Source organism: Acinonyx jubatus, chromosome B1, assembly GCF_027475565.1.
Source record: "Acinonyx jubatus isolate Ajub_Pintada_27869175 chromosome B1, VMU_Ajub_asm_v1.0, whole genome shotgun sequence".
In the NCBI taxonomy this organism is placed as follows: Eukaryota; Metazoa; Chordata; class Mammalia; order Carnivora; family Felidae; genus Acinonyx; species Acinonyx jubatus.
The window spans coordinates 37,325,298-37,350,958 of NC_069382.1; the positions used below are offsets into that span (position 1 = coordinate 37,325,298).

Genomic DNA, 25,661 nt, shown 5'->3' on the forward strand with positions numbered 1-25,661 from the left:
TCCCTGAAACCCTGCCTTGTGGTAGTGGTGGGGGGGTGGGGGTGAGGAATGGTGACCCCCCAGTCTCTTCTCCAGGGACCCAATGGACTCCATTTGAGTCATCCTCACTGTGCCCTGGGCACAGACAGGGCAGTCCTTGTCACTCTGCCAACTCCCCTGACCCTGTGTTTGGTTACGATTCAAAGACCCACTCTGTGTGCTCTGGCATTGGGGAAGCGCCTCTCTGTGCAGCCCAATATGTGTTCCTGGCTGGCTTTGTGCCACAGAACTTCAGGGAGGACCCCCTTCTCCTACTGTGGACTACACCACTGACCTTGCTGTGGAGCCCTGGGGGTGGTGGCTGTAGGCAGGCTTTGTCCTGTCCCACAGCACGCCAGGGAAGAGGCTGCTTTCTCCTACTGCGGATTGTACCCTTGACCTAGCCACTGAGCCTGGGGTGGTGGATGCAGGCAGGCTTTGTCCTATGGTGTAGCCCTCCAGGGAGGGCTTTCTCCTACTATGGATTGTGTCCCCGATCTACCACCCAACCCAGGGCTGGCTTCCCTCCTCCCCAGGTGTGCAAACAGGGAGTGGGCCCCGGTCCCAAGAAAGCCCCACAGTTAGAGATGGGATCCTCTCAGTCCCAGTCCAAGGTTTTTCTCTTGCCCAGATACAGTCCTACACTTCCCCAACTGCTCTTTCTCTTCCCTATGTCTCTCCACAGAAGGGGATCCTTCCCTTCCATGCCCATGTGGCCATTTTATCTCCCCCAGTTTGCAATCACCCACCTATGGTCTCTCAAGTTGTCTCATTTTCTTCCTGGTAGATTCAGTCTCTTTTCCTCCCAGTCTTTGGGGTTCAAAGTCGTTTGGCTTCAGCACTTCTTTGTTTGAGAGACATGGGAAGTATGGATCCCCCTATATCTCTGACATGTTGGTCCGGTATCCTAAAATAGAATTTCAAATTGCCACATGTGATTAGTGGCTACCATACTGAACAATACCTTTCTAAAGGACCAAGATAATAACAAAAGTAGAGAATGCAGTGCTAAATACTTGTTAACCTTTATGTGCAGTCTGGGGTTTAGCAAAGTAACCTTCTCCAAAATTCTTTGAGTTAAATTACAAAATCAACACATTGTGGATTAACCAAGATATATGCTAAAAGCACTATTCTTCCTGGGCCAGAAGCAGGAAGAAAAAGCTGACAATTACCATTAACAGAATTAATATCATTGGTAAGGTAATGTTAGCTATTATTATTTTTAGGGTTTGCTAAGGGCCAAGTACTGTGCTAAGTGTTTTATATGTGTTGTCTCATTTAAGACCCATAACAACCCCGTGAGCTGGGTGTTGTTATTCACATTTTAATAGTGTGGAACTGGAATAGAGATTAGGTAACATGCCCAAGTTCACACAGTTAATAAGGTGCAGGGCATGGAGTTAAAGGAAGCTCCTTTGGATTCCACTATCTCTGTTCTTAACCATTTGTTCTACTGAGCAGCGGCAGTACATTTAGTACTGCCTAGTGTACTGTCCCCCCAAGACCCTGTGATTATACTGGGAAACTGGCTCCTTGGTATGGAAAAGTGTTACAAATGATTTCAATGGAAAGGCATCACCGAATGCCTCTAGTTTTGATTCCATCCAAAATGTATTTATTGAGCAGTTTCTTGGGATTCCAGGTACATGGCACAGTACCTCACCTGAGCAAGTATAGTTTTTTCCGCCCCTAAGAAGCTACGCAAAATTCAGATTATAATTTGACTTCCACTAGAGCATCTTACTAACCTAAAGATATTGATAAAATCCTCTTTTTGGCGAAAAAGAAGGGCAATTAGCAAGGAAATGCTACCCAAAGGGACCCCCTGTGTAGGACTGCCAGATAAAATATAGGATACACAGTTACATTTGATCTTCAGATAAACAATGAATACTGTTTTTTTATGTTTATTTATTTTGAGAGAGAGTGAGAGAACATGTTTGAGCAGGGGATGGGAGAGAGAGGGAGAGAGAATCCCAAGCAGTCTCCACGCTCAGCAGGGAAACCGATGCAGGGCTTAATCCCACAACTATGAGATCATGACGTGAGCCCAAATCCAGAGTTGGACGCTTGACTGAACTGTCCAGGCATCCCAAACAATGAATGTTTTTTATAGCATAATTGCATCTCAAGTATTGCACGGGATATACTTACACTAGAAAACTGTAATTCAAATGTAGTTGGGCATCCTATATTTTATCTAGCAACTGTACTGTAGGAAAACTGCCAGGTAAGAATTCCCTGGACATATTCTTTCAGGTCATAAAGGTCTCTCACAAATTTTAGTGGTGTGTCCAGAATTCAGTTGTAACTTAGGACAGAACTAAATCTAGTCAGGAAACGTTGCCTAGAAAAGGAAGGACAGATTGTCCTTAAAGGTAGGCAAGTGAATTGACAGAAGGAGCCATTTCAGAATGCTGAGCCTAAGGCACATATCTCAGGCAGAGTCTATGCAGTGGGTCAGGAGGAAGACGCCTTACACAGAAGAAGAGAGTGCTGGAGTTTCCCATTCACTTCTGCAAGGATTCTGGCCAGTTCGGCATCCATATCCTATTTCATAATTCAGTGGTCAAAGCTTGGTCTCTCTTCTTCATGACAACAGCTAACAGATGCAAGGGTCAATGGGCAGCATTGCATCAAGCACAACACAATAATGGCAGTAAACAGCCAGTTGCCCTTTGTGAGTACTAAAGGCTTCTGTAGCCAGTGAGTTATCCTAAAACAATGGTTCTCATTTTTGGCATCAGTATCACCTGGAGGGTTTGAGAAAGTACAGATAGCTGGGCCCCATCCCCAGAGTTTCTGATTCAATAGGTCTGAGATAGGATAGAGAATTTGTGTTTCTTTTTTTTAATGTTTATTTATTTTTGAGGTGGGAGGTGTAGAGCAGAGAGACAGGGAGACACAGAATCTGAAACAAGCTCCAGGCTCTGAGCTGTCAGTACAGAGCCCGATGCGGGGCTTGAACTCACAAACACAAGAGCATGACCTGAGCCGAAGTCTGACACTTAACCGAGTCACCCAGTCATTTGTATTTCTAACAAATTCTCAGGAGATGCTGCTAGTGCTGCTTGAGGGATCACATTTTGGGAACTGCTCTAAAGCAGTGCTTCTCGAGCTTTAATGTGCACCTGGGGATGTAATTTAAATGCAGAATCCTGGTAACTCACCAGGTCTGGGAAGTGGCCTAAGATTATACTTTTCCCACAAAGTTCAAGGAGATGTTACTAAGTTGCCAAGTTCCAAGGAAATGGTTCCCAAGCCCTGGTGCATGTTAGAAACACCCAGAGAACATCTAAAATTTCCATACTCCAGATCAATTCATTCAGAATTCTGTGGGTGTGATCTAGGCGTGTTGAGCTAAAAGGACTATTTCTATTGCCATTTCCTCCTGGGTGACATACGTATTCTTGTGAGTGGAGTCACTGTTTCTCAAAACTAAGGCTGACAAGAAAGGTTAGTGTTAGCTCTGACTTCTGTAGATCAAGATAGAAGCTGTTGAGGAATTAACATGTTGACGATCTGAAGAGATGGAACCTGATGTAGGCTTTTTCTCATCTGTAAACTGGGTACAATAATAGCGCTATATCATAGAATTTCATAAAGATTAAATGAGAGGATCCATGTTAAGTAGCCAGCATAGCACCAAGCACCTAAGTGCTCAGTTGTTACAATCCAACTACCCATCTGAGGTTTCTTATTTCTCAACATTTTAACTTCCCACATGGGTGCCACACCACATCTGAACTACTCTATTGGCAAGGGATTTGTGTGTTGTGGCCAGCTTTTAGTGGAAAGCTCTCCCTTCTAGTAAGTTCTCGTAGGTTCCAATAACCACTCCTAATTAAACCCCTTCAATTGCTAAAGCACAGCCCTTATCCCCCTTCCACATAGGACTCATTTAAACTTTTAAAACCAATATTCCTTAGTTCTGTCATGGTTAACCATCCCCAGTTCATGTGTTTCCTACATTTCTCTCATTACATTGTTCGTAGTTTTTTTGTTTTGTTTTGTTTTGTTTTGTTTTTTGCCATCTTGATTGTTAATTTTGCATACCCTCTGGTTTGTTTACATCTCAAGTCTCAAGGCAGTTTCTCTGGCTGTAGTCTCATTAGTGTAGAGCAGTGTGCTTCACCTTCCTGGGATGGCACCAATATTTTTGGTGGCTACATCACTCTGTTCCCTGTAATTGAGTTTGCTGTGGGCTAAATCTGGAGGCTTTCTTTTCTATTTGCTTGTGATATACCAGATCCTAGCTTGACCTTGTAAAGTTTTTCTTTTAATAACCAAAGTGTAAAATCTTACGCTCTTACACTTTAATATTTCACATTGTTAATTTGTCCCTTTCTTGGCCTGTTGAGATTTTTTTGAATCCTGATTCTGTCTCTAGTAAAATCATTCTCTTCCAGCTTTATGACATGCACATTTTTAATAAACACATTTTTATAGTTTTAGTAAAGTTAGTAATTGAAATGTTGGACAGATGGAGCCAAAAGGTGAGCTTTGCAGCAGGACACTAGACATGCTCTTCCAGGTTGATAAGTATTCTTTAATTAGCACCATTCAAGTGGTTACACACCCACCAACACTGATATTTCACCACTTAGCCCAGACATATTTAAGACCACATTAAATTCTTTGTTGTGGCTCAGATCTTTTATCTAGTATTTTCTGATATACTTAATCTTACAAAATAGGAAATACACATAGTCTGAAATGGTTTGTTCTTGAGAAGCCATGCTGACTTGCAGTAATGTTGCATCCTTATCATTCACTTTGTAATTATGCCCAGAATTAATATCAAGCTCACTAGTCTACAGCATCCAGAACTTACACTCTTCTCTAATATTAGAAAGACATATGCCAGTCTTCGGTATTTTCTATGGCTTACAATTTCTCAATAAAAATTGGGTGATTCAGGAGTCTCATTGGTAAATTTCACACTATCATGGAATAGAATTAATGTAGAGGTGAGACATTATTTATGGTTGATAGTTTTTTCATTTTATCTTTATTTCTCCTGGGTTTTAGCTTCTTGTCTTGAGGTTTCATCTTTTAATATTAATTTGTGCAACAAACAGTCCCAAAATAGACAAAACTCCTAGACTTAGAGGACAGAAAACTGGGCAATGAGGATTCATATTTGTTTCTTTTTCAAACTGTGATATAATTGACATTAGAACATTATATTAGTTTCAGATGTACAATATGATTCAATATTTACGTAAGAGGATTCATGTTTGAGAGTCACACAGGGGATTTTAGTGGAAGCCACCCATCTCCCCCTTCCTCCCTACGCCAAGCTATTTAGAGATTTATACATAACATCAGTTTTCATCTCTGCCAGGCAGCAGTTTCATTCGTTATCAGCTATCTTGCTTCAGAAAGCCCAAATTGCCAAACATAAAACATCCTCTCAAATATTCAGAAGTTAGGTGATTAGGGTGGAATTTTATTTTTTCATTTTCCAAGTCAACAGATATCATTTTTAATATTAAGTTTGGTTATGATAACAAAGATATATACACTAGGCACCATAAAGCATGATCAGCATTTGCATTTTAGAGCAATAATTACCTTAAGTCCCTCTACTTTGATAAAAAGTGTTAGAATATGGGGATGCAAATGAGTTCTTGAAATTGCTATAAAAAGTTTTCTTTCCCTGCTTAAAGCCCCCTGATGAAGACAGTAGGCCTCCTAAATCTCATCAACATCTTTGTGCAAACACGTGTTTTCACAGACGTCAATGAAGGTTAATAGTTAATAGTTAATAGTTTTGACTTTCTTACCCCTTAATCAAGTACCCTGGTGAAATCTCTTACTGTGGATTTGTTGTTGTCTTTTTAATGCAAGAGGAGGTTTGGTGTGTTGTTTTGATTTTTAAAGGTATTATACAGTTGCTTAAATAAGCAAATAAAATTATCCCCCTAAATGATTGAAATTTGTTAGATTTATTTCTTTCTAAAGTTTGTACATTTACATTTATCATATACATATTTTAAATCCTTCACTATTTCACATGATTTCTATTACATAAAAGCCACTTAAACCCAACAGATTTTGTTGTTGGAAAACAACAAATTATCCCCAACTTATAAAAACACAGGAACAGTTAATTCATGAACATTACACAATAGGGAAAAGTACTCTATATATCACAGCGTCTATACATATCAGGTGACTCGCTTGTCTGTTTACATGGTTTAGGTTACTTCAACAACAAACAAGGTAATATTTATATACAACTATTTTAATAAAAAATAAAGCAATTGTAAAATGTAAACTTAATTTTCAAAATATTCTCTAAACACCTTAGCAATACCCACATAAATTACTGTTCCATTACAAAGATGACCACCATAAATGCCATAATTTTATAGGAGATGGCATTTCTTCAGTCTGGTGGGTGATAAGGAGGAACAGGTTTCCAGTACATAATTCAGTCTCACTAGCTTACTTAAGTCTGCTAATGCTGACAGTTGGACTACTGAAAAGGAGTAGGCTGCTATTTTGTCACTAATTACTTTCACAATTTGCAGGGAGATATGGCACCAGGGCTGCAATGAAACTGCAATGATTGGTGGAGAAAACTTTGAAGGCAAAGGAATGTTGCACATTGCCAAATAGTTTGAGTCACAGTAAATATAACCCAGTTACTAGTTGGAAAAGTCAAAACCTTGTTTTATATTAAAGGATATAAACTACCACCCTTCTGCCTGTCCTACAGTAATCAAGGCTGACAGTATTGGTTCTCCACTTGTGTAAATTTTTGTTCTAGAAATGGGCTCCTAAAACTTGAGGTAGAAGAGAATGCAGGGAGGCATTTAGGCCTTTACCCAACAGCTCTCATCTGACTGAGCAGAAATGCTAAGCAATAAGCTTAGTGTCCTTTGACCCTTCCCACAGAACTGAAACATTACCCATTTTCAGAAATCTGGGTGCAAAGGCAAAGATATCATCCATCCCTTGGTAGAGCTCAATGTGCCAACCTGTTTCTTGCAAAGGCAAAATATATGGTCTTGGCTTCAGTCACAGAATTTTTAAAATACCTTTGTCATATGTCATCCCCAGTGACTCAGTCATTCTCAGAGTTGATATCTTTCCTCAGCAGGGTCAACCCATTAGAAGAGCTGGATTCCTAAAGCTGGGGAATAGCACTGAAATCCAGGATGTGTTTGCTGCTCAGTAGAAGCCCAAGTGGAGTAGAAGGCCAGAAGAGAATCTCCTCTTTGCAGAGAGAATACATTATCACCCTCTGCAGTGCCCCAGTATTCAGGGGTCAGAGCAAGGAGCCTCAGACCTACAGTACTGTCCTTAGCTGAGCTTTCTTGTTAGGACTCTCCTGAGAGTGTCTAAAGACTTATCTATGCAAGCTCACAGGGAAATGGTAACTGAAACCCCAAATTTCTCTCCATTGACCACCATTTTCAGGAATTGAAGTTAAAGTGCTTTTAATAACACTATTAGTGAGAATTTAGCTCTTACCCTGCAATGGGAAATATATTTTAGCTGGGTTCCTTCTCATCTCTATCTTCACTGTCACTGCTGATGGAAAAGTGCTTAACTGTTCAGCATACTTTAATCTGAACTTTCTTACCAGTACAGCTTGAAGGGGAATGTGGACAATTCACACCAATGTTCCTACAGTGTTTTGTTCCTTCTCCATTTGTGCTCCTTTCTTAAAGTAATGATCTCCAGAGCACGCAGCAATGCCACCCCAGAAAATTCAGCCTTCTGGAATGTCCCCATGCTACTGCGGGATGTTGGAGAGCTGCTACTTGTGAATTATAAGAAAGCCTTCAATTTGGTGGATGTGATATATATCCCCTCACATATTTGTTAAAAATGCAATACTTGTCAAAGTCAGACACTAGAGCTCAACTCCTCCCTAGCCCTTAGAAAACATTCCTGTGATGCAGTTTCCACCCCCTTAATTCATCACCTCTTCTACACTCTGGCCCTTTGTGTCTTAAGTTTGTATAACTTAAAACATTCATTATGTGTACATGTGTGCAAGCGTATGTACACATGTGAGAGGCCCAGATATGTGAAACTTTCCCCTTACACACCTAAGGGGACAGTAAACTGGTTATGAATCTCTCAGGAGCGGAGGACTGACCACATATATGTCTATCCTAAATGGAAGTCAACCAGCTCACACACTCCTCCCCCAAAGCCCCCTGACTTCAATTTGGTCTAATTAGTCTTGTTCCTATAACTAAAAAAGTATCCTAATGACATTAAAAAATCAATGTGCATATATACTCTGATACAGTGTATATTACTGTCCACGCCAAATGGTTACTTGGCTTTATAACCTACATGGCTTTATATTAAAAGTCCAAACAGTTCAAATGATTAAGGCCCAAAATGAAACTTTATTTTTGCTACTCCTTTAGTATATGCTTTCTGAATCAAATGAATGTTTTTGCAATTCACTATAATTTTTAGAAAGAAATACACTCTTGCAGAACAAAGACCCTGCTGATCAGTCAGAGTGAATTCACTGCACGTCAAGAACAAATTAGGAAATATGATATATTTGCAAAAAAGTTTGAGACTGTAGAATTAATTAAAAAAACTCCAATGTAACTACCAACAGCAGCCTAGAGCTAAAGATTAGTCTTTCATTCCATAACTCCAATTCTCTGAATCAGATACAAAGAATAGGAGACAGTATGCTTAAAAATATACTGTACTCAACCACTCACTCAAACACACTCAGTTGCTGCTTTAAATATACCAAACATGCTGAATAATACACATTTAATCTATTATCTATTTACACACTGTGAGATAAGCAGTAAGCTCAAATAACTAAGGCCAGTGGCTCTTTGGGGAGAGGCAGGAAGAGACCTAAGTATAAAAATATTAAATAAAGATTTAACCTAGTCCATAGCCTGCCCTAAAATTCTTTCACTTGTGACACTAGATGCTAATTTGTACAACTGCAAACCTAGAATATAGTACCTGATCTTGGGAAGCCCTGATATACTTTAGCAATGTAATATTCTTTAAAGTAAAGAGGGTAAGGAGGTGGTGCAAGAAGGGTGGTTCCATCTACTGTAAAATAGACACAGGCACAAAAATGATACTGTGGGCACTTATTTAATTCTTCTGAAAGCTCTATTTGTCTGGACTAATTACAACAATAAAGAACGTGTGCTTTAAAGCACCACATTTTGTAATAAGCCCAAAATTGTCAGTTTGATTTTATGGTTAAGTACTCAGAATATCGAAGTTGTTAAGACTGTATAGGATGCTTATTTTTTTTCTTTCTGTAGATCTCAAGTTATAATGAGCTACTTCCTTAGTATTGTACACAGTACACTGAAAGAGTTTCACGAAGTTAGTTCAGGGTCATTTTCGCCCTGGTGGTTCAAAGATCAAAGATGGAATTTTCTAACACAAAGTCTTATTAAAAAGCTAATCAAAATATCATTTAAGTTTAATAAAACAGTACCACTATATATACTTTCAATAACTGCATTATATAATCAATCCTATGAGGTTTTTACTTGCTTTTCATATCATACTGGTTATTAAAAATAAATTTGATATACATACACCATATACTGATATACAGTCTACACATTGATACATATACATATATATATATACAACTATAAATACCCACAATACAACATTGGCAGGTGACAGAAAGCATTTCTTTTGATGTCTGACAAACTATCTATATGAATATTCTCCAAAAGCCTGCAATACTACAGATACACACATAAATTACAAAGAACAAGCCAAGGACATTTAAGGAAATTGTATATACAATTACTTAACTTGCAATATTTTCTTGCTGTTACATTCAAGCCAGCAAACTATCATGCAGATTCAAGTATTTACTGACATTCTCTCTGTGAAGATATTCTCTTTGCATGCAAAGGGGCATTATGTCCTAAGCAGAATGCTGCACACTTGTTTTTGGATACTATAGGTACAAAAGGAGAAAGGCAATGGCTTTGGACTTCAGTTTCCCTTTAAAAGTGAGACACTGAAAAGGAATCTGAGAGGAAAAGCAATGACAAAGCACCTCCCTATCACTTGTTGGGATTATTTTGTGGTGAACTACTGACCTTTAAAGTCCTCCAAGTGACTTGACAGTATAAAATGTCAAAAGGCTGATGGAGATATCTGTTGACCTGAAGCAGACTAGTGGCCTGACCTGGCCTAGGAGAAGAGACAGCCAGAAAGCTTTGGGGCAAGGTAGACCCAGAAGCTCATCTGCCTACAAAGCTGACTGATCTTTTTTTCTTGTCAGAGTAACTTCGATGTTGAGAAAAGCAGATGCTATTTAAACCCAAAGTCACACTATTAATCATTAACTAAACTCTACTTTTAACAATTTTTAGGATACCACTTTGGTTCTTTGTTTAACAGTATTAATTTTACAACTGGAAAAAAATGTCATTTGAAAAGTAAAGATATTGTTCGCTGCTGAAATTAAGGAAGGTGGCTACCAATGTGCTGTAAACTTGACCAGGTCCCTAAGAGCTAAAGTAAAGAAATTTGGACCTACAAGACTAAGAAACTCCCTGTGAAATCTGGCTTAAAAAAGCTTAACTAGGGGGCGACTGGCTGGCTTAGTCGGTGGAGTGTGCTACTCTTGATCTTGGGATCGTGAGTTCGAGCCCCACATTGGGTGTAGATATTACTCAGAAATAAAATCTAAAAAAAAAGAAGGCTTTATTGATGACTACACGGTAAATGCCAAAGGAATTAAAATTCCAATGACAACTAACTATATCCAAGAAAGTCTTGCTAGTAAGACAATAGAGAAACTTCTTAAAGGTCAATTTTCTTCCCATTGTCTATGATTAGGAGTAAAGGCAGAGAAACGGTACAACTCATAGACAAATCAGGCCCCGCCTTACTTAAGAAAAGCTTCTCAAGCTTTTTATATCAGAGGGAGTAGCAGGCAAGGGCCAGCAGAAAACTCTACAACTTTGTGTTTAGGCAGCAAAGGGCCTCCTTTACTGCTGGTTATATAAATTCTTCTCCAGCCTCAGATGTTCTGTGGTTTGGCCACAGGGTGAAATACAAACTCAAGAGACCACCTATAGCTTGGCCTTAGAAAGCCAGCCAATTCTGTTTTTCCAGAATGAATTCTCTCAATCACTTCTGACTGAGGACAGAAATCCTCATCTTCTGAATTAGGATAACAGAAGTATAGACGTTCTTGTACAGTTGCTTTCTACCTTCTTTACCAAAGAGCAATAGGAACTACAGTTCTACCAGAGGACTCTAACATGTTGGTTTTACTTGAGATTAATTAAAATACATGGAAGTATTGCTTGGTTTAACTAGGCATTGCTAAGAGTTACCAAAATGTTTCTAAAAAGCACACTTCAAACAATGGCTATGGCATGGCAATAAAATGAGGACTCTGCATGCTAGTAATTAAGTTTTGATTGCTAACAAGGGATTTCTGAGACCTCCTGTGAAAGTCAACATGTGAGGTGGGGAAACAAACCCCAAAACACTCAAAGATTTTATACACGGACCACTTCTATGGTCAATTTGCAACAAGACTACCATCAAGATGTTTTGATGACTATCAAGACTTTCTATATAAAAAATAATATTACATGTATTTATGTGAAGGAGAATAATAATTTATCACATGGAGAGAAATCCCAAGGCTCCTGATGCTAAGGTATGGGTGAGGAGTGGGGATGGGAAGAGGGGGAGTACCTTTAGAAGGTAAGGAGGAGGTGAGGCAGCAGGCTTGGAATAGCTGTGAAAGGAAATGTCTTCAATTTCTTCTGACTTGATACTATAGGAAAGAAATGATCACAAAGGAAAATGTGGTTGGCTATGGGCAAGACTCTTAGAATCTAGTTGAATCAGGGGCCATTTCCTCCTATTACTGGATAAACTCTTGGTCTGCTAGGTGCACTGACAACAGACAGAGGTATTCTCAACCCATCCCGGGAAGATGGGCAACATCATGCCAAGGCAATCTGGGATTCTGGCTCAAAGAAAAACCTTCTGCAGTTGTTTTTAAAAGAGAAACTGAAAACACAGCTTCAAAGTGTCCTTCTCACCCATTTATCTATTAGCATATCCAGAAATTCCTGTAGCTAACATTAGTGAGTTGTATAATAGGAATAATGCTGTAATGGTGCTGATTCTAACTGAGCATGTTAGAACTACTCTAAATGTCAGAAATACTGTAGCATGGTACCATTTCATGTCTATTATATACTGTAAGTAAAATACATAGAGACATTCTATATACACAGACACAGCCACACTGTTGACAAACACATTCAAGCCAATCAGGGATGTTTATTTTTCTTTAGTTACTGAAGCTCAGAGATGACATGGCTAGGTATTTCTCTCTTGCTAGGTATAAATATATTATACAGAAAACAAACACACTAATTATTCAGATTCAAGGAAGAAAGATGATTCCTCCTTTGTGCAAATCTTGGATTTGGTCAGAAGCTACAAAAATGAATCAGGTGCACGGGGCCATGTCGTAATTACCTTGTTTTTCGGTTTTGACACACAAATTTAGTCAATGTCTTTACATAAACAAGATAGACGGTTAGGGTGAGTTTTTCAAAGGTATGGCAAAAACTTCTCACAAAGCAAGCAACTACAACCTTAGAGAAGGGTTTCTCTCTTTTGGGCAGTAGCAAATATGGGCATTTATATAGGTAAAGTAAATGTTATTACTAATCTTATAATTAAGATTATAATTACTTAATCTTAGAATTAAGTGCTGGTACATCAGAACAATATACTACTAGAAACCACCATGGTTTAATAGCAGATTTTCTCTAATTCACTGGAACCATGCTATTCCTGCAGAGTCCCTGTTTCTTTGGTCATAGTGCCTTTAATAAACTGAGTAGAACTAGAGCAAATTGTGTGGGAGGTAAAAGAGTATTCAAAGTGATTCCATTAGTTCAGAAGTCATGGAGATTATAGTTTTAAGGATCACAAACATTCAAGGTTTCAAAATCAGAAAGTTCTAACTCAGGGCTCAATTTTCACTTTTTCTTCCACTACACGAGGATATGTTGTCACCCTAAATTTCAAAGGGACCAGCAGTGGAACAAATTCGTGACTGTAACTATTCTGAATAGATAGAAAATACTGACTTAAAATTAGGTACTTTTTTTAGGAGAAAGTTCAGTAGCAGCAGAATGAACTGGCTATCAAAGAGATCATGAGATAAGAATAAACTAACTCTGCATATACAACCAGTAGATTCCTCAGTTTTCCAGCCACAATTCATTTAGATATTATTACTTTCAGATTTATTTTAAAGAATCACATTGTTGAACAACTGCAGCTACTGTTTCCTCTTAATTTGTTTTGTTAAAAACAAAAGGGGTTCCATTTCAACATTATTTTTTTTAAGAAGACCCCAATATTTTTACAACCAGGAGATAACACCATGCTTATATATATATATATATATATATATATATATATATATATGTATATATATATATGTATATATGTATACATATATATATATGTGTGTGTGTGTGTGTGTGTGTGTGTGTGTGTGTGTATGAACGTAATTCCTGAATGGCAGAGTACTGATAGACAGAGATGATTCTGGATTCCTAGCCTAGACCTTGAAGTGAGGTAACAATTTCCTGCACACCAGCCACATACCTACTACTGCAGCTCCCCAAGAGTCGATTATTGCCACCACCCTTTAAGAAACAAAATGAACTTGGTGTCATTTTTCCACAACCTTCAATGGCAAAAAGATTCCACTTCCTATTTCCTTCTTTGGCTGAAATGAAATCAACACTTCAAGGAAGCTAATGCACTTCTTTAGTTCTCCAGTCCTCCCATCTTGTTAACACCCCCTTTTCTATGCTTCCAGCAGGGTCAGAACTCAACAATAAGTGCAAAGATATATGCATACCTGCATCACAGTGGACCATCTTGCTTCCCAGAATTGTAATTCTTAATTGAATTTCTGCCAGTGCTCAATTCCACCTCTGTGACTGAGCAACATTTCACATATAAAGGCTTATATTAACCCTGGCTAGAATTTACTCAACTACCAAGTTTGTCCAGTTAAATGTTTCACAATGATTTACATTTTTTAACCTTAGAAAAGTGTAATAGCTGATTTGACAATACATAAAACAACTGAGCAGAGTGCAAACAAGAAAAAATAAACAAAGAAAAAGTGACACATAATTCATTCTGAAATCATGATCCCCCTCCCCTTCACAAAAAAAGGTGCATTAGTCATCAAGTAGCAAAAATCATCAAAGCAAAGTAATCAAGAGCAAAGAGACAATCAGTACAGAAACTAACAAAACTATACAATAGAAAAGGTTACTAATGCACCATTTAGTCACAAACTTTTTAAAAATATATTCACGGGTTTACCAGAAAGATCTTGAAAAACTCTATTTTGCTCCATGACCAGTACCTCCTGGTCACAGATCGATTCTAAGTAACTTTTTGCTTAATGCTTGGTGTTTCAGGTCGGTGATCTTTCCTCTCTGACACATTACGCTTGACCTTGGCTGTGACTGGAGATGAATCTGGGTTCAGTGAAGGACTTGAATGTGACTTCTTCAGTCCTACAGCCTCAATTTCATTGTTACTCAGGAGCTCCTTGCCTCCTTCTTTTAGAATGCTGACATAAATTTCATAACGGGTTTTCTGGAAGGAAAGTCAGAGAAGAATAGTAGTCAGTACACTATTCATAAATGCATAGCAGAATCATGCTTCCTGAACACAGGCAGAAGAATGGTGTAAACTGGAGGAGCTATAACCTCTGGTTTTGGGGAAGTGGATGGCTCCTATGGCTCAGTGGTATAGTCACTTGAACTTCCCTCACGTGACCTAGGCCTTCACTTCAGTCTAGCTCGGATATGGTTGTTTACTCTCTTCCCTACTCCCTGAAATTCTACAAAGATTCAACTTGAGGAATCTGTCAATGGTGAATCCAGTCTCTGGTTTCCTACATGACAACAATACTGTAGAAGCTGCTCTGGGTTTCCTGCCATTGCTTTTGTTAGGATCACGAATTTCTCAGAGCACTATGGTTTCTCACAAACTTCAAATTACTTTCTGATGTTTTTCTCAATTGTACACATTTTTTTTCATCAACTATTTCTTGAGTATCTATGATGATTTAAACAGCTCCTAGATTTTCCTAACTCTGTGTATCTTTGTCTCGAAATAACTGAAGTGAACATTGCAGAGATTTTTTTTTCTCTAACCCTAATTGGTGCTTTTTTGGTTTGATCTGGGTCTATAAACTATAGAACTGTATACTATACTATGTACTACATATATATATATATATATATATATATATATATATATATGCATATATGTATGCAAATTACAGACAGGTCTCAGATTCTTGATTTGATGGATTCTAGTCAAAATAAGACTTTCACCATACTGCTTTGACACACGAATGATTTATAAGAAAGCCCAAAGTGTTCTAGTTCTTTTGTTTTTACATTTTTTAAAAAATGTTTATTTACTTTTGAGAGAGAGACAGAGCACGAGTCGGGGAGGGGCAGAGAGAGAGGGAGACATAGAATCTGAAGCAGGCTCCAGGCTCCCAGCTGTCAGCTCAGGGCCCAACGTAGGGCTCAAACTCATGAGCTGTGAGATCAGGACCTGAGCTGAAGTTGGACGCTTAATCGACTGAGCCACCCAGGCACCCCTAAAGTGTTCTATTTCTAAACAAGATGACATTTCAGTTATAAATTGTCCCAACAAATGCAGGCAAATTCTGTTATGATTGTCAGTCTTTTAAGGGTTTTCCTGATCAGACTGAGATTATGTACATCTTAGTTTTAAGTTAATAATTATGAAGTTGAAGCTACTTGAGGTCACTCTTTTAAACTGTTTTTGTTCAAGAGTGGGAAATAGCTTCTAGTAATTAAGCTTGCTCTGGGTTTGGTCAGTATCTATGTGGGGATGCCAAGCTTTGCTTGATGGTGATAATGTAGTTTATATGGAGTGCTCACATGCTAATTTCAGGTCATTAATACAATAACAATATAAAATTGGTACATTATTATCCCTGTTTTACAATAAAGGAGATAGAGGCAGAGAGAAGTCTAAAGTCAGAGTTTTCAAAGAAGTAAAACTGGGATTTGACGTCAAGAAATCTGACTCCAATCCACCAATAATGAAGCAACAGAAAGAGAAATAAAGAAACTGATCCCATTCACAACTACACCAAGAACCATAAAATACCTAGGAATAAACCTAACCAAAGATATAAAAGACCTGCATGTGAAAACTATAGAAGCTTATGAAGGAAAATGAAGATACGAAGAAATGGAAAAACATTCCATGCTCATGGACTGGAAGAATAAATATTGTTAAAATGTCAATACTACCCAAAGCAATCTACACATTCAATGCAATCCCAATCAAAATTGCACCAGCATTCTCCTCAAAGTTAGCACAAACTATCCTAAAATTTGTATGAAACCACAAAAGACCCCGAATAACCACAGTAATATTGAAGAAGAAAACCAAAGTGGGAGGCATCACAATCCCAGACTTTAGCATCTACTATAAAGCTGTAATCATCAAGAGAGTATGGTATTGGCACAAAAACAGACACATAGACCAATGGAATAGAATGGAGAACCCAGGATTGGCCAACAATCTTTGACAAAGCAGGAGAGAATATCCAATGGAAAAAAGACAGTCTCTTTTTTTTTTTTTAAATTTTTTTTTCAACGTTTATTTATTTTTGGGACAGAGAGAGACAGAGCATGAATGGGGGAGGGGCAGAGAGAGAGGGAGACACAGAATCGGAAACAGGCTCCAGGCTCCGAGCCATCAGCCCAGAGCCTGACGTGGGGCTCGAACTCCCGGGCCGTGAGATCGTGACCTGGCTGAAGTCAGACGCTTAACCGACTGCGCCACCCAGGCGCCCCAAAGACAGTCTCTTTAACAAATGGTGCTGGGAGAACTGGACAGCAACATGCAGAAGAATGAAACTAGACCATTTTCTTACACCATACACAAAAATAAATTCAAAATGGATGAAGGACTTGAATGTGAGACAGGAAACCCTCAAAACCCTAGAGGAGAAAGCAGGAAAAAACCTCCTTGACCTCAGACACAGCAATTTCTTACTTGACCCATTTCCAAAGACAAGGGTATTAAAAGCAAAAATGAACTATTGGGATCTCATCAAGATAAAGGGCTTCTGCACTACAAAGGAAACAATCAACAAAACTAAAAGGCAACTGATGGAATGGGAAAAGATATTTGCAAATGACATCTCAGATAAAGGGCTAGTATCCAAAATCTATAAAGAACTCACCAAACTCCACACCTGAAAAACAAATAATCCAGTGAAGAAAAGGGCAGAAGACATGAATAGACACTTCTCCAAAGAAGACATCCAGATGGGCAACAGACACATGAAAAGATGCTCAATGTCACTCTTCATCAGGGAAATACAAATCAAAACCACACTGAGATAACACCTCACGCTGGTCAGAGTGGCTAAAATGACCAAATCAGTAGACTATAGATGCTGGTGAGGATGTAGAGAAGCAGGAACCCTCTTGCACTGTTGGTGGGAATGCAAACTGGTGCAGCCACTCTGGAAAACAGTGTGGAGATTCCTCAAAAAATTAAAAATAGAACTACCTTATTACCCAGCAATAGCACTGCTGGGAATTTACCCAAGGGATACAGGAGTGCTGATGCATAGGGGCACATGTACCCTAATATTTATAGCAGCACTTTCAACAATAGCCAAATTATGGAAAGAGCCTAAATGCCCATCAGCTGACGAATGGATAAAGAAGATGTGGTTTATATGTACAATGGAATACTACTTGGCAATGAGAAAGAATGAAATCTGGCCATTTGCAGCAACGTGGATGAAACTGGAGGGTATTATGCTAAGTGAAATAAGCCAGGCAGAGAAAGACAGATACCATATGTTTCACTCATACGTGGATCCTGAGAAACTTAACAGAAGACCATGGGGGAGGGGAAGGGGGAAAAAAAGTTACAGAGAGGGAGGAGGAAAACCATAAGAGACTCTAAATACTGAGAACAAACTGAGGGTTGATGGGGGGAGGGGAAAGTGGGTGATGGGCATTGAGGAGGGATGAGTACTGGGTGGGATGAGTACTGGGTGTTGTATGGAAACCAGTTTGACAATAAATTATATTTAATTAAAAAAAAAGAAATCTGAATCCAGAACCCATTGTCTTAAGAATATATTTTCTCTCTGGATATGAAAATATATATATATATATATATATATATATATATATATATATATTTTTTTTTTTTTTTTTTTTTTAGGATGACTAGTCTGACAGAGGCTGTTGGTGTAACCAATTTAAAGGCATTTTCAACCTCCTCTACTCCTATGTTCCTCCCACTACAAAGGTAACTCCCACTAAAAAACATGAATGCTTTCCCAGCCCCATGTGCAGCTAAGATGGATCCTGTGATAGTCTTGCCAATGAGATGTAAGGAGAAGTCTAATGGGGAGCTTCTGAGAAAGTGATCTGGCTTTCTCATAAAGAGGCCAGGCTTTAGGTGCAAGCTCCCTTTTCTCTTATCTCTTCCTTGACATGCATGTGATTGCTATAATGGTACCTTGTGCACTGGGGCAGCAGGCATGAAGACAAAAGGACCACATGCTAACTTGAGGAAAAATGGAAAGAAACAGCCTGGGTTCTTGATGATACAATGAGCTGGATCCAACTCCATGATTCCCTACCACCTCTGAATATCTTGTTAAGTATGAATAATAAATACCCTTAGGGTTTAAGCCATTAAGGCATTGTCAAATGCAGCTAAAAGCATTACCGATACACATTCTAATCTTAATAATGTAACAAAATAAATGAATAAAATACGAATAAAATACTAAGCTTCTCTGAAAGCTACAAAAAGGCTTAGTAAGGGCATTTGTAATAAAAATGTCATCAGTATTACACATCAGTCTGTGCATCAGTGAAATTGGGGGATTAACCAGACATCTAAAGGGCATACTAGATCAAAGGGCATACAATCAAAATATTAAAACTCTGTTGACTAGTAATAAATTTACACTTAAAAAAACCCAGTTTCCTTTTGATCAAGAATATTCCAGTCATGTTTACATGGTTCCAGTGGATGAACCTGTTCATGATAATTTCAGTAAAGTACCCTTGGACTGATTTATTTGGGGGAAGAGATCAGTCTGTGAACGAAGCTTAGCAAAGGAATTCCTTTGTGTTATATTCTATCACAACTTCACAAATGGATCGAACCCATGAATCCAGTGGCCGAAAAAGAGATGCATGTCAAATACTGAGAACACTGGTGGGGAGAGGGCTGAGTCCTGCATAAGTGAATCGTGACTGGTGGGGACAGCGGGGCAACAGGCGTGAGCATCCCCCCCCACAGCATGGGAAAACCAAAGGTCCGGCGCCTGGCGCCCAGCTCCCATTCCCCGCTTCCTGCCATGCAGGGACGCTGGCTGCCACCAATGTTCAGTTTAGCGTGCTGTGTGAATGAGGAGAGCCACCTCTAGATACAGGAGGCTAGGATTTCATCAGCTCTTTGATTAGAACACCAAAAGGCGGGCACTTCTATGGCTGTCACGCCATTCCTGCTGACCAGTTCAAGCATGTACGAAACAGAGGACTCGGTGTTCGCGGTAAATGAAGTATGATCAAGGCGCCTTCTTCAGGAATTAGGCAGTTCGTGAGATATGAACTGTTTTAGTCTGTCCAGGTATTGTGCATAAAGTTCTATGTCATTGTGACCAGCCCCTTCCACCCAGAGGGGCTCCACGGCTCGGGGACAGCGCTCGTAAATGGCCAGGCTGTGGGAGAAGAGTTTTAATACTTTGATTGTCTGGTTGGTCTAACACAGAGCCTAGCTGACTTTCCTTCTATGAAGACCTCCTTGTAGGGCTTTTTTAAAGTACTTGTACATATTCGCAATTGCATTGTGCGTAGATTCTTAATGGGTAGTTTTCTTTTGTCAGGCTACAAGACAAACTGCGGACCCCTCATTTGTAATGTAAATGATTGAATACATTTTGTTAATGTTTTTATTCCTATGCTTTGCTATTAAAATTTTGTTATAATATTTCCAAGACAAAAAAAAAAGAATCACAAGTTTATGCTTTTAAGAATTTATGTAATTAAAACTTCACTAAACTAATCTTTTCAGTTTAGGAGTTACTTGGGTTTTGACACTGGAGCTGCACCGAGTAAGCCTCAGAAACAGAAGACACTTAAAAATTGCTACACTGATCATCTTGGTTGGGGGTTTGGGTTTGGGAGTTCCTTGGTTTTATTTTCATTTTTCTTTTCAAATTTAAAAGCCTTAAATGCACTGTAAGCCTCAGATTGTTGTACAGCAGGATTGTGAATGATTGCCAGTCTTTGTACCGTGGTGTGGAGACAGCATGGTGGTTGGCCATGGAATAAAGGAAGCATGGATCAGAAAAAAATAAAGAAATGAAAAAAATAAAGGGCATACTAGTTCTAATGTCCTATTCATTCTAAAAATTTATTATTTTAATCTTTTCCTAACTTCTTGGTGGCAAGATTAAAGTACAGGAAAGTACTCCCAATATGAACAACCTTTAGTAAAACGATCTAAAGGCAGTTTGAAAATAGATTCAGAAAACCAGTAGAAGGCATATTATTTCATGAAGCTGGGGTATTTACCTTAAAAAAATTTTTTTTAGCATTTATTTATTTTTGAGAGACAGACTGAGATAGAGCACAAGAGGGGGAGGGCTGGGGGTGGGGGTGGGCACAGAGGCCGAAGCAGGCTCCAGGTTCTGAGCTGTCAGCACAGGGCCTGATATGGGGCTTGAACCCATGGACTGCGAGATCATGACCTGAGCCAAAGTCGAATGCTTAAACAACTGAGCCACCCAGATGCCCCAGTTTCATGAAGCTGGGGGATTTATGCAATAAAAGGAGTATGAAAGACAAATTTTTGAGATGACCTGAAAGGGGACAAAAGGAGAGAAGATGACAGGATCAATTTTCTACTAGTCTTTGAAGGAACTGATACTACTAGGAAAATTCACCTGAAAAATAAATGAAGGAAAAACCATTTCAAACACTCATGCTACAGCTCAACCTGCAAAGCTATTGTCCCAAATAAATTACATCAATGTGTCAGTCAACAAATAAAAAGAATAGCACTGGTGAAAAACAAAGACAAAGCAAAAGCTAAGGATGAAAGAGGATTGGAAAATAAGTGTTCAGTTGTTGTTAAGAGAAATAAGGAAAAGAAGGTGATGTGTATTTATAAACTTCCAAACGGCTGTGCTTGGTTTCAGGTTAAAAGGATTTACAGGGACAGAAGCTACTAAACCCAGTGATGCAGCTTTGTTTTGTAGCATTCTCTAACACCAAACCAAATTGTCTTCAAAATATTTTAGAAAACATCTATCTTAGAACTATTTGTGAGTATTGGTTTCAGCCATATTCTTCTGAGATTACAGATTCATTCAAATATGTAAATCTCTATCTATCTAGATTGGGGCTAACAAAAAAGATTGTCTCTGAGTAGAGAAACACAGCTCTGCATGAAGCCCTAAAGAGCAATGGGAATGAAAGTAACTTTAACAGTCTCGGGGAGGAGTTAAGATGGCAGAGAAGCAGGGGGACCCTGGGAGTTCCTTGTTCCTTAAACACAGTTGTATTGAGGTTAGATAACTTGGAACACCGAGGAAAAGGATCTGCAGACTGGAAGAAGGATCTCCACAGTTGAGGGCGACAGCGTGGCAGGTGAGAGGTATGTAGAAGTGAACTGGGGGAGAGAAAACGGTGGTGTTGCAGAGGGGGAAGGAACTCTTTCCCTGGAGAGACAAAGGAAAAGAAAAAAAGAGGGTTGAAAGAGTGTGGTGTCAGGTTTGCACGAGAGGAAAACCTTTTTGGACCACAGACTGGGGTGCAAGAAGCACTGAGTGTTGCAGGTTTATTTGCAAACAACATCTGGAGCTCAAACTCAAGAGGTTTTGGAAGTGCACAACTTCCTCTGGAGCAGATCTGTGGTGCATGCTCCTGAGGAGAAGGCAGCTGGTCCTGGAGTGCTTAGTATGGTGTAGGAATCTACGGACACCCTGGGAGACAACATTCCCCTTCCTGGAGTACTTTTGGAAGACGGTATATTGCCTCTCCAAAGACAAAAGACCCTGTGGGCATAAGCACAAGGCCTTTCATTGGCAGGGGACAGAGGCACACCCAGAGGGCATATAATCTTTTTGCTGCTTTTAGCAGTGCTGTAGATTCTGTGCACTGCGCAGGTGTGGGACTGTTTTTCTGGGACAAGGACATCAAACACAGTGTGGAGAGGCTCTACTTCAGAGAAGGGGAGCTGATCTGCCTGGTGCCAGACTTTGGGTTTTATATCCCAGCCACGAGTCAAAGAAAAAACACAGGAGAGTTGTGGCAGAGGGCAAGCTGACTGCCCTTGCAGTCTATGAGGGCTGCCTAAATAGTGGGAGGTGTGAGAACTCCTGCCTCAGGATGAGAGAGTCCAAGGGACCATTTTCTGCTCAACACGAATATGGTGGGACTTCAGAGAGCAGCATAGTGGCCCCCAGTGTAGTCTGGACCCCCTTACACCAAACCCAACCCCCCTGTGCCTGGTAACGGCTTATAACTGGGACAGGACTGACTCTGAGCCAATGCAGTGAGCCTCTGCTCCAGAAGACCACCATAGGTAGCACCCTGTATACTAAAAATCGAGTCCTTCAAAAGGACATCTGCAGTTCTGGTGGAATTAGGACCAGATTTATTCTTTTTTTTTTTTCTTTCTTCTTTTATTCTTTTGGAACCAGGCTCAAAGTTTCTTGTTTGTTTGTTTTCATTAACTTTCATTTCTCTCTCTCTTTTTTTGATGAGGGTTCTTTTTTTCTTTTTTCTTCTTTTTTCCCACCTTTCTCTTTCTCTGGATCAGCCTTATAGTTTTCTTATTCTCTGTTTGTGTGTGTGTGTGTGTGTGTGTGTGTGTGTGCGTGTGTTGGTGTTGTTCTCTTTCCTTTTCTCTTATTTTAGGGTCAGGCTTTTTTTCCATTATTTTTTCCAGTGTCATGTTAACAAACAAATCAAATCATACCTAGGTAAAGGTCCGAACACTCCACACTGCAAGCAAGGAGGATTTCTGCAGAGGACAGACCACTGGGAAAGAGCAGCCAAAACACAACAGCAGAGTGCACACAGCATACACCAGAAACATTCTGAAGTGCCAGGCCCTGGACAGTATATGGACCCTTTAATATAGCATTAATCTCAGGTGCAGGAAACATAACAAGCTTTTAAAACATGGCAAAGATAGGTAATTAACCAAAATGACAACACAGAGTAATTCTCCCCAAAAGAAAGGTAAAGAAGAAATCACAGTCAAGGATGTGCTCAAAACAGATATAAGCAATATATCTGTTTCTAAAAAGAAAAATTCTTGCTGCAGAGATCAAAGACCTAAAATTAGTCAGGATGAAATTCAAAAAATGCTATAACTGAGATGCAGAAAAAGGTCAACACCACCACATATCATAGTGAAACTTGCAAAATACAAAGATAAAGAGAGAATTCTGAAAGCATTTAGGGACAAAAGTCCTTACCTACAAGCATAGACACATAAGGTTAGCAGCATATCTGTCCACTGAAACTTGGCAGGCCAGAAAGGAGTGGGAGGAAATATTCAGTGTGCTGAATGGGAAAAATATGCAGCCAAGAATTCTTTATCCAGAAAGGCTGTCATTCAGAATAGAAGAGATAGAGTTTCACAACCAAAAAGTAAAGGGGTTCTTGATCACTAAACCAGCCCTGCAAGAAATTTTAAGGGGGACTTTTGAGTGGAGAAAACAAAACAAAACAAACAAATAAACAAACAAACACCAAAAGAAAAGAGGAAGACAAAGCAACAAAGGCCACAAAGGACGAGACCACATCACCAGAAACACCAACTCTACAGGTAAAACAAAGGCACTATATACATATCTTTCATTAATCACTATGAATGTAAATAACTAAATGCTCCAATCAAAAGATACAGGGTATCAGAATGGATAAAAATACAGATCTGGGGCATTTGGATGGCTCAGTTGGTTAATTGTCTGACTTCTACACAGGTCGTGATCTCATGGTTTATAAGCTCAAGCCCCATGTTGGGCTCTGCGCTGATGGAGTGGAGCCTGCTTGGGATTCTCTCTCTCTCTCTCTCTCTCTCTCTCTCTCTGTCCCTCTCCAACTTGCATTCTCTCTCAAAATAAATAAATAAATTTCAACCCTCTCCTAAAGTATCAGAGACTCATTTTGGGCCAAAAGAAACATGCAGATTTAAAGTGAGGGGATGGAGAACCACCTATCATGCTGATGGATGTCAACAGAAAGCTGGAGTAGTCATACTTACATCAGACAAACTAGATTTTGAAACAAGGACTGTGACGAGAGAGGAAGTGGGTATTATTCATAATTAAGGGGTCTATACATCAAGAGAATCTAATGACTGTAAATATTTATGTCCCCAATCCAAATATATAAATCAATTAATCACAAATATAAAGAAACTCATTGATAAAAATACTGTAATAGTAGGGGACTTTAATAGCTAACAGTAATGGACAGATCATCTAAGCAGAAAATCAACAAGGAAACAATGGGTTTGAAAGACACACTGTATCAGACAGATCTAACAGATATATTCAGAACGTTTCATCCTAAAGCAGCAGAACACACATTCTTCTTGAGTACACATGGAACATTCTCCAGAATAGACTGCATGCTGGGTCACAACTCAGTCCTCAACAAAAAGACTGAGATCATACCATATCTATTTTTGCATCGCAACAGTATGAAACTTAAGATCAACCACAAGAAAAAACTTGGAAAGCCCTCAAATATGTGGAGGTTAACGAACATCCTATTGAAGAATGAAAAGGGTTCACCCAGAAATTAAAGGAAAAAAACATGGAAGCCAATGAAAATGAAAACATGACAGAACAAAACCTTTGGGATGCAGCAAAGGCAGTCCTAAGAGTAAAGTACATTGCAATTCAGGCCTATCTCAAGAAGCAAGAAAGGTCCCAAAGACACAACCTAACCTTACCCCTAAAGGGGCTAGAAAAGGAGCAGCAAATAAAGCCTAAATCCAACAGAAGAAGGGAGATAATAAAAATTAGAGCAGAAATAGATAATATAGAAACAGAAAGAAAACCACAGTAGAACAAATCAAAGAAACTAAATCCTGGTTCCTTGAAAGAATAACAAAATTGATAACCCTGTAGGCAAACTTATCAAAGAGAGATGGCCCAAATAGATAAAATCATGAATGAAAGAGGAGCGATCACAACCAACACTACAGGCATACAAACAATTATAAGAGAATACTATGAAAAATTATATACCAACAAACTGGGCGATCTAGAAGAAATGGACAAATTCATAAACATTTACACACCACCAAAACTGAAACAGGAAGAAAGAGAAAATTTGAACAGACCCATAACCAGCAAAGAAATTAAATCAGTTATCAACAATCTCCAAACAAATCAGAGTCTTGGGCCAGATGTCTTCCCAGGGAAATTCTACCAGACATTTAAAGAAGAGTTAATACCTATTCTTCTCAAATTATTCATAAAATAGCAAAGGAAGGAAAGCTTG

The 25,661-nt window shown here is 39.1% G+C and overlaps 1 protein-coding gene across 20 annotated transcripts in view; it reads right to left on the minus strand.

Annotated features, from left to right (window-relative positions):
* Window positions 1–392: 392 nt before the first annotated feature.
* PSD3 (pleckstrin and Sec7 domain containing 3) overlaps window positions 393–25,661 on the minus strand; it is a 780,457-nt gene continuing 755,188 nt past the window's right edge. For 11 of the 20 annotated variants that reach the window (XM_053216468.1, XM_053216474.1, XM_053216473.1 and 8 more), the window contains one exon: window positions 13,546–14,685. In XM_053216468.1, the coding sequence (XP_053072443.1) occupies window positions 14,470–14,685 (216 nt within the window). In that variant the 3' untranslated portion in view covers window positions 13,546–14,469. Of the gene's footprint in view, window positions 926–13,544; window positions 14,686–25,661 lie in introns of those variants that run through there. The other 9 variants (XM_053216461.1, XM_053216462.1, XM_053216463.1 and 6 more) reach the window with 3 other exon arrangements.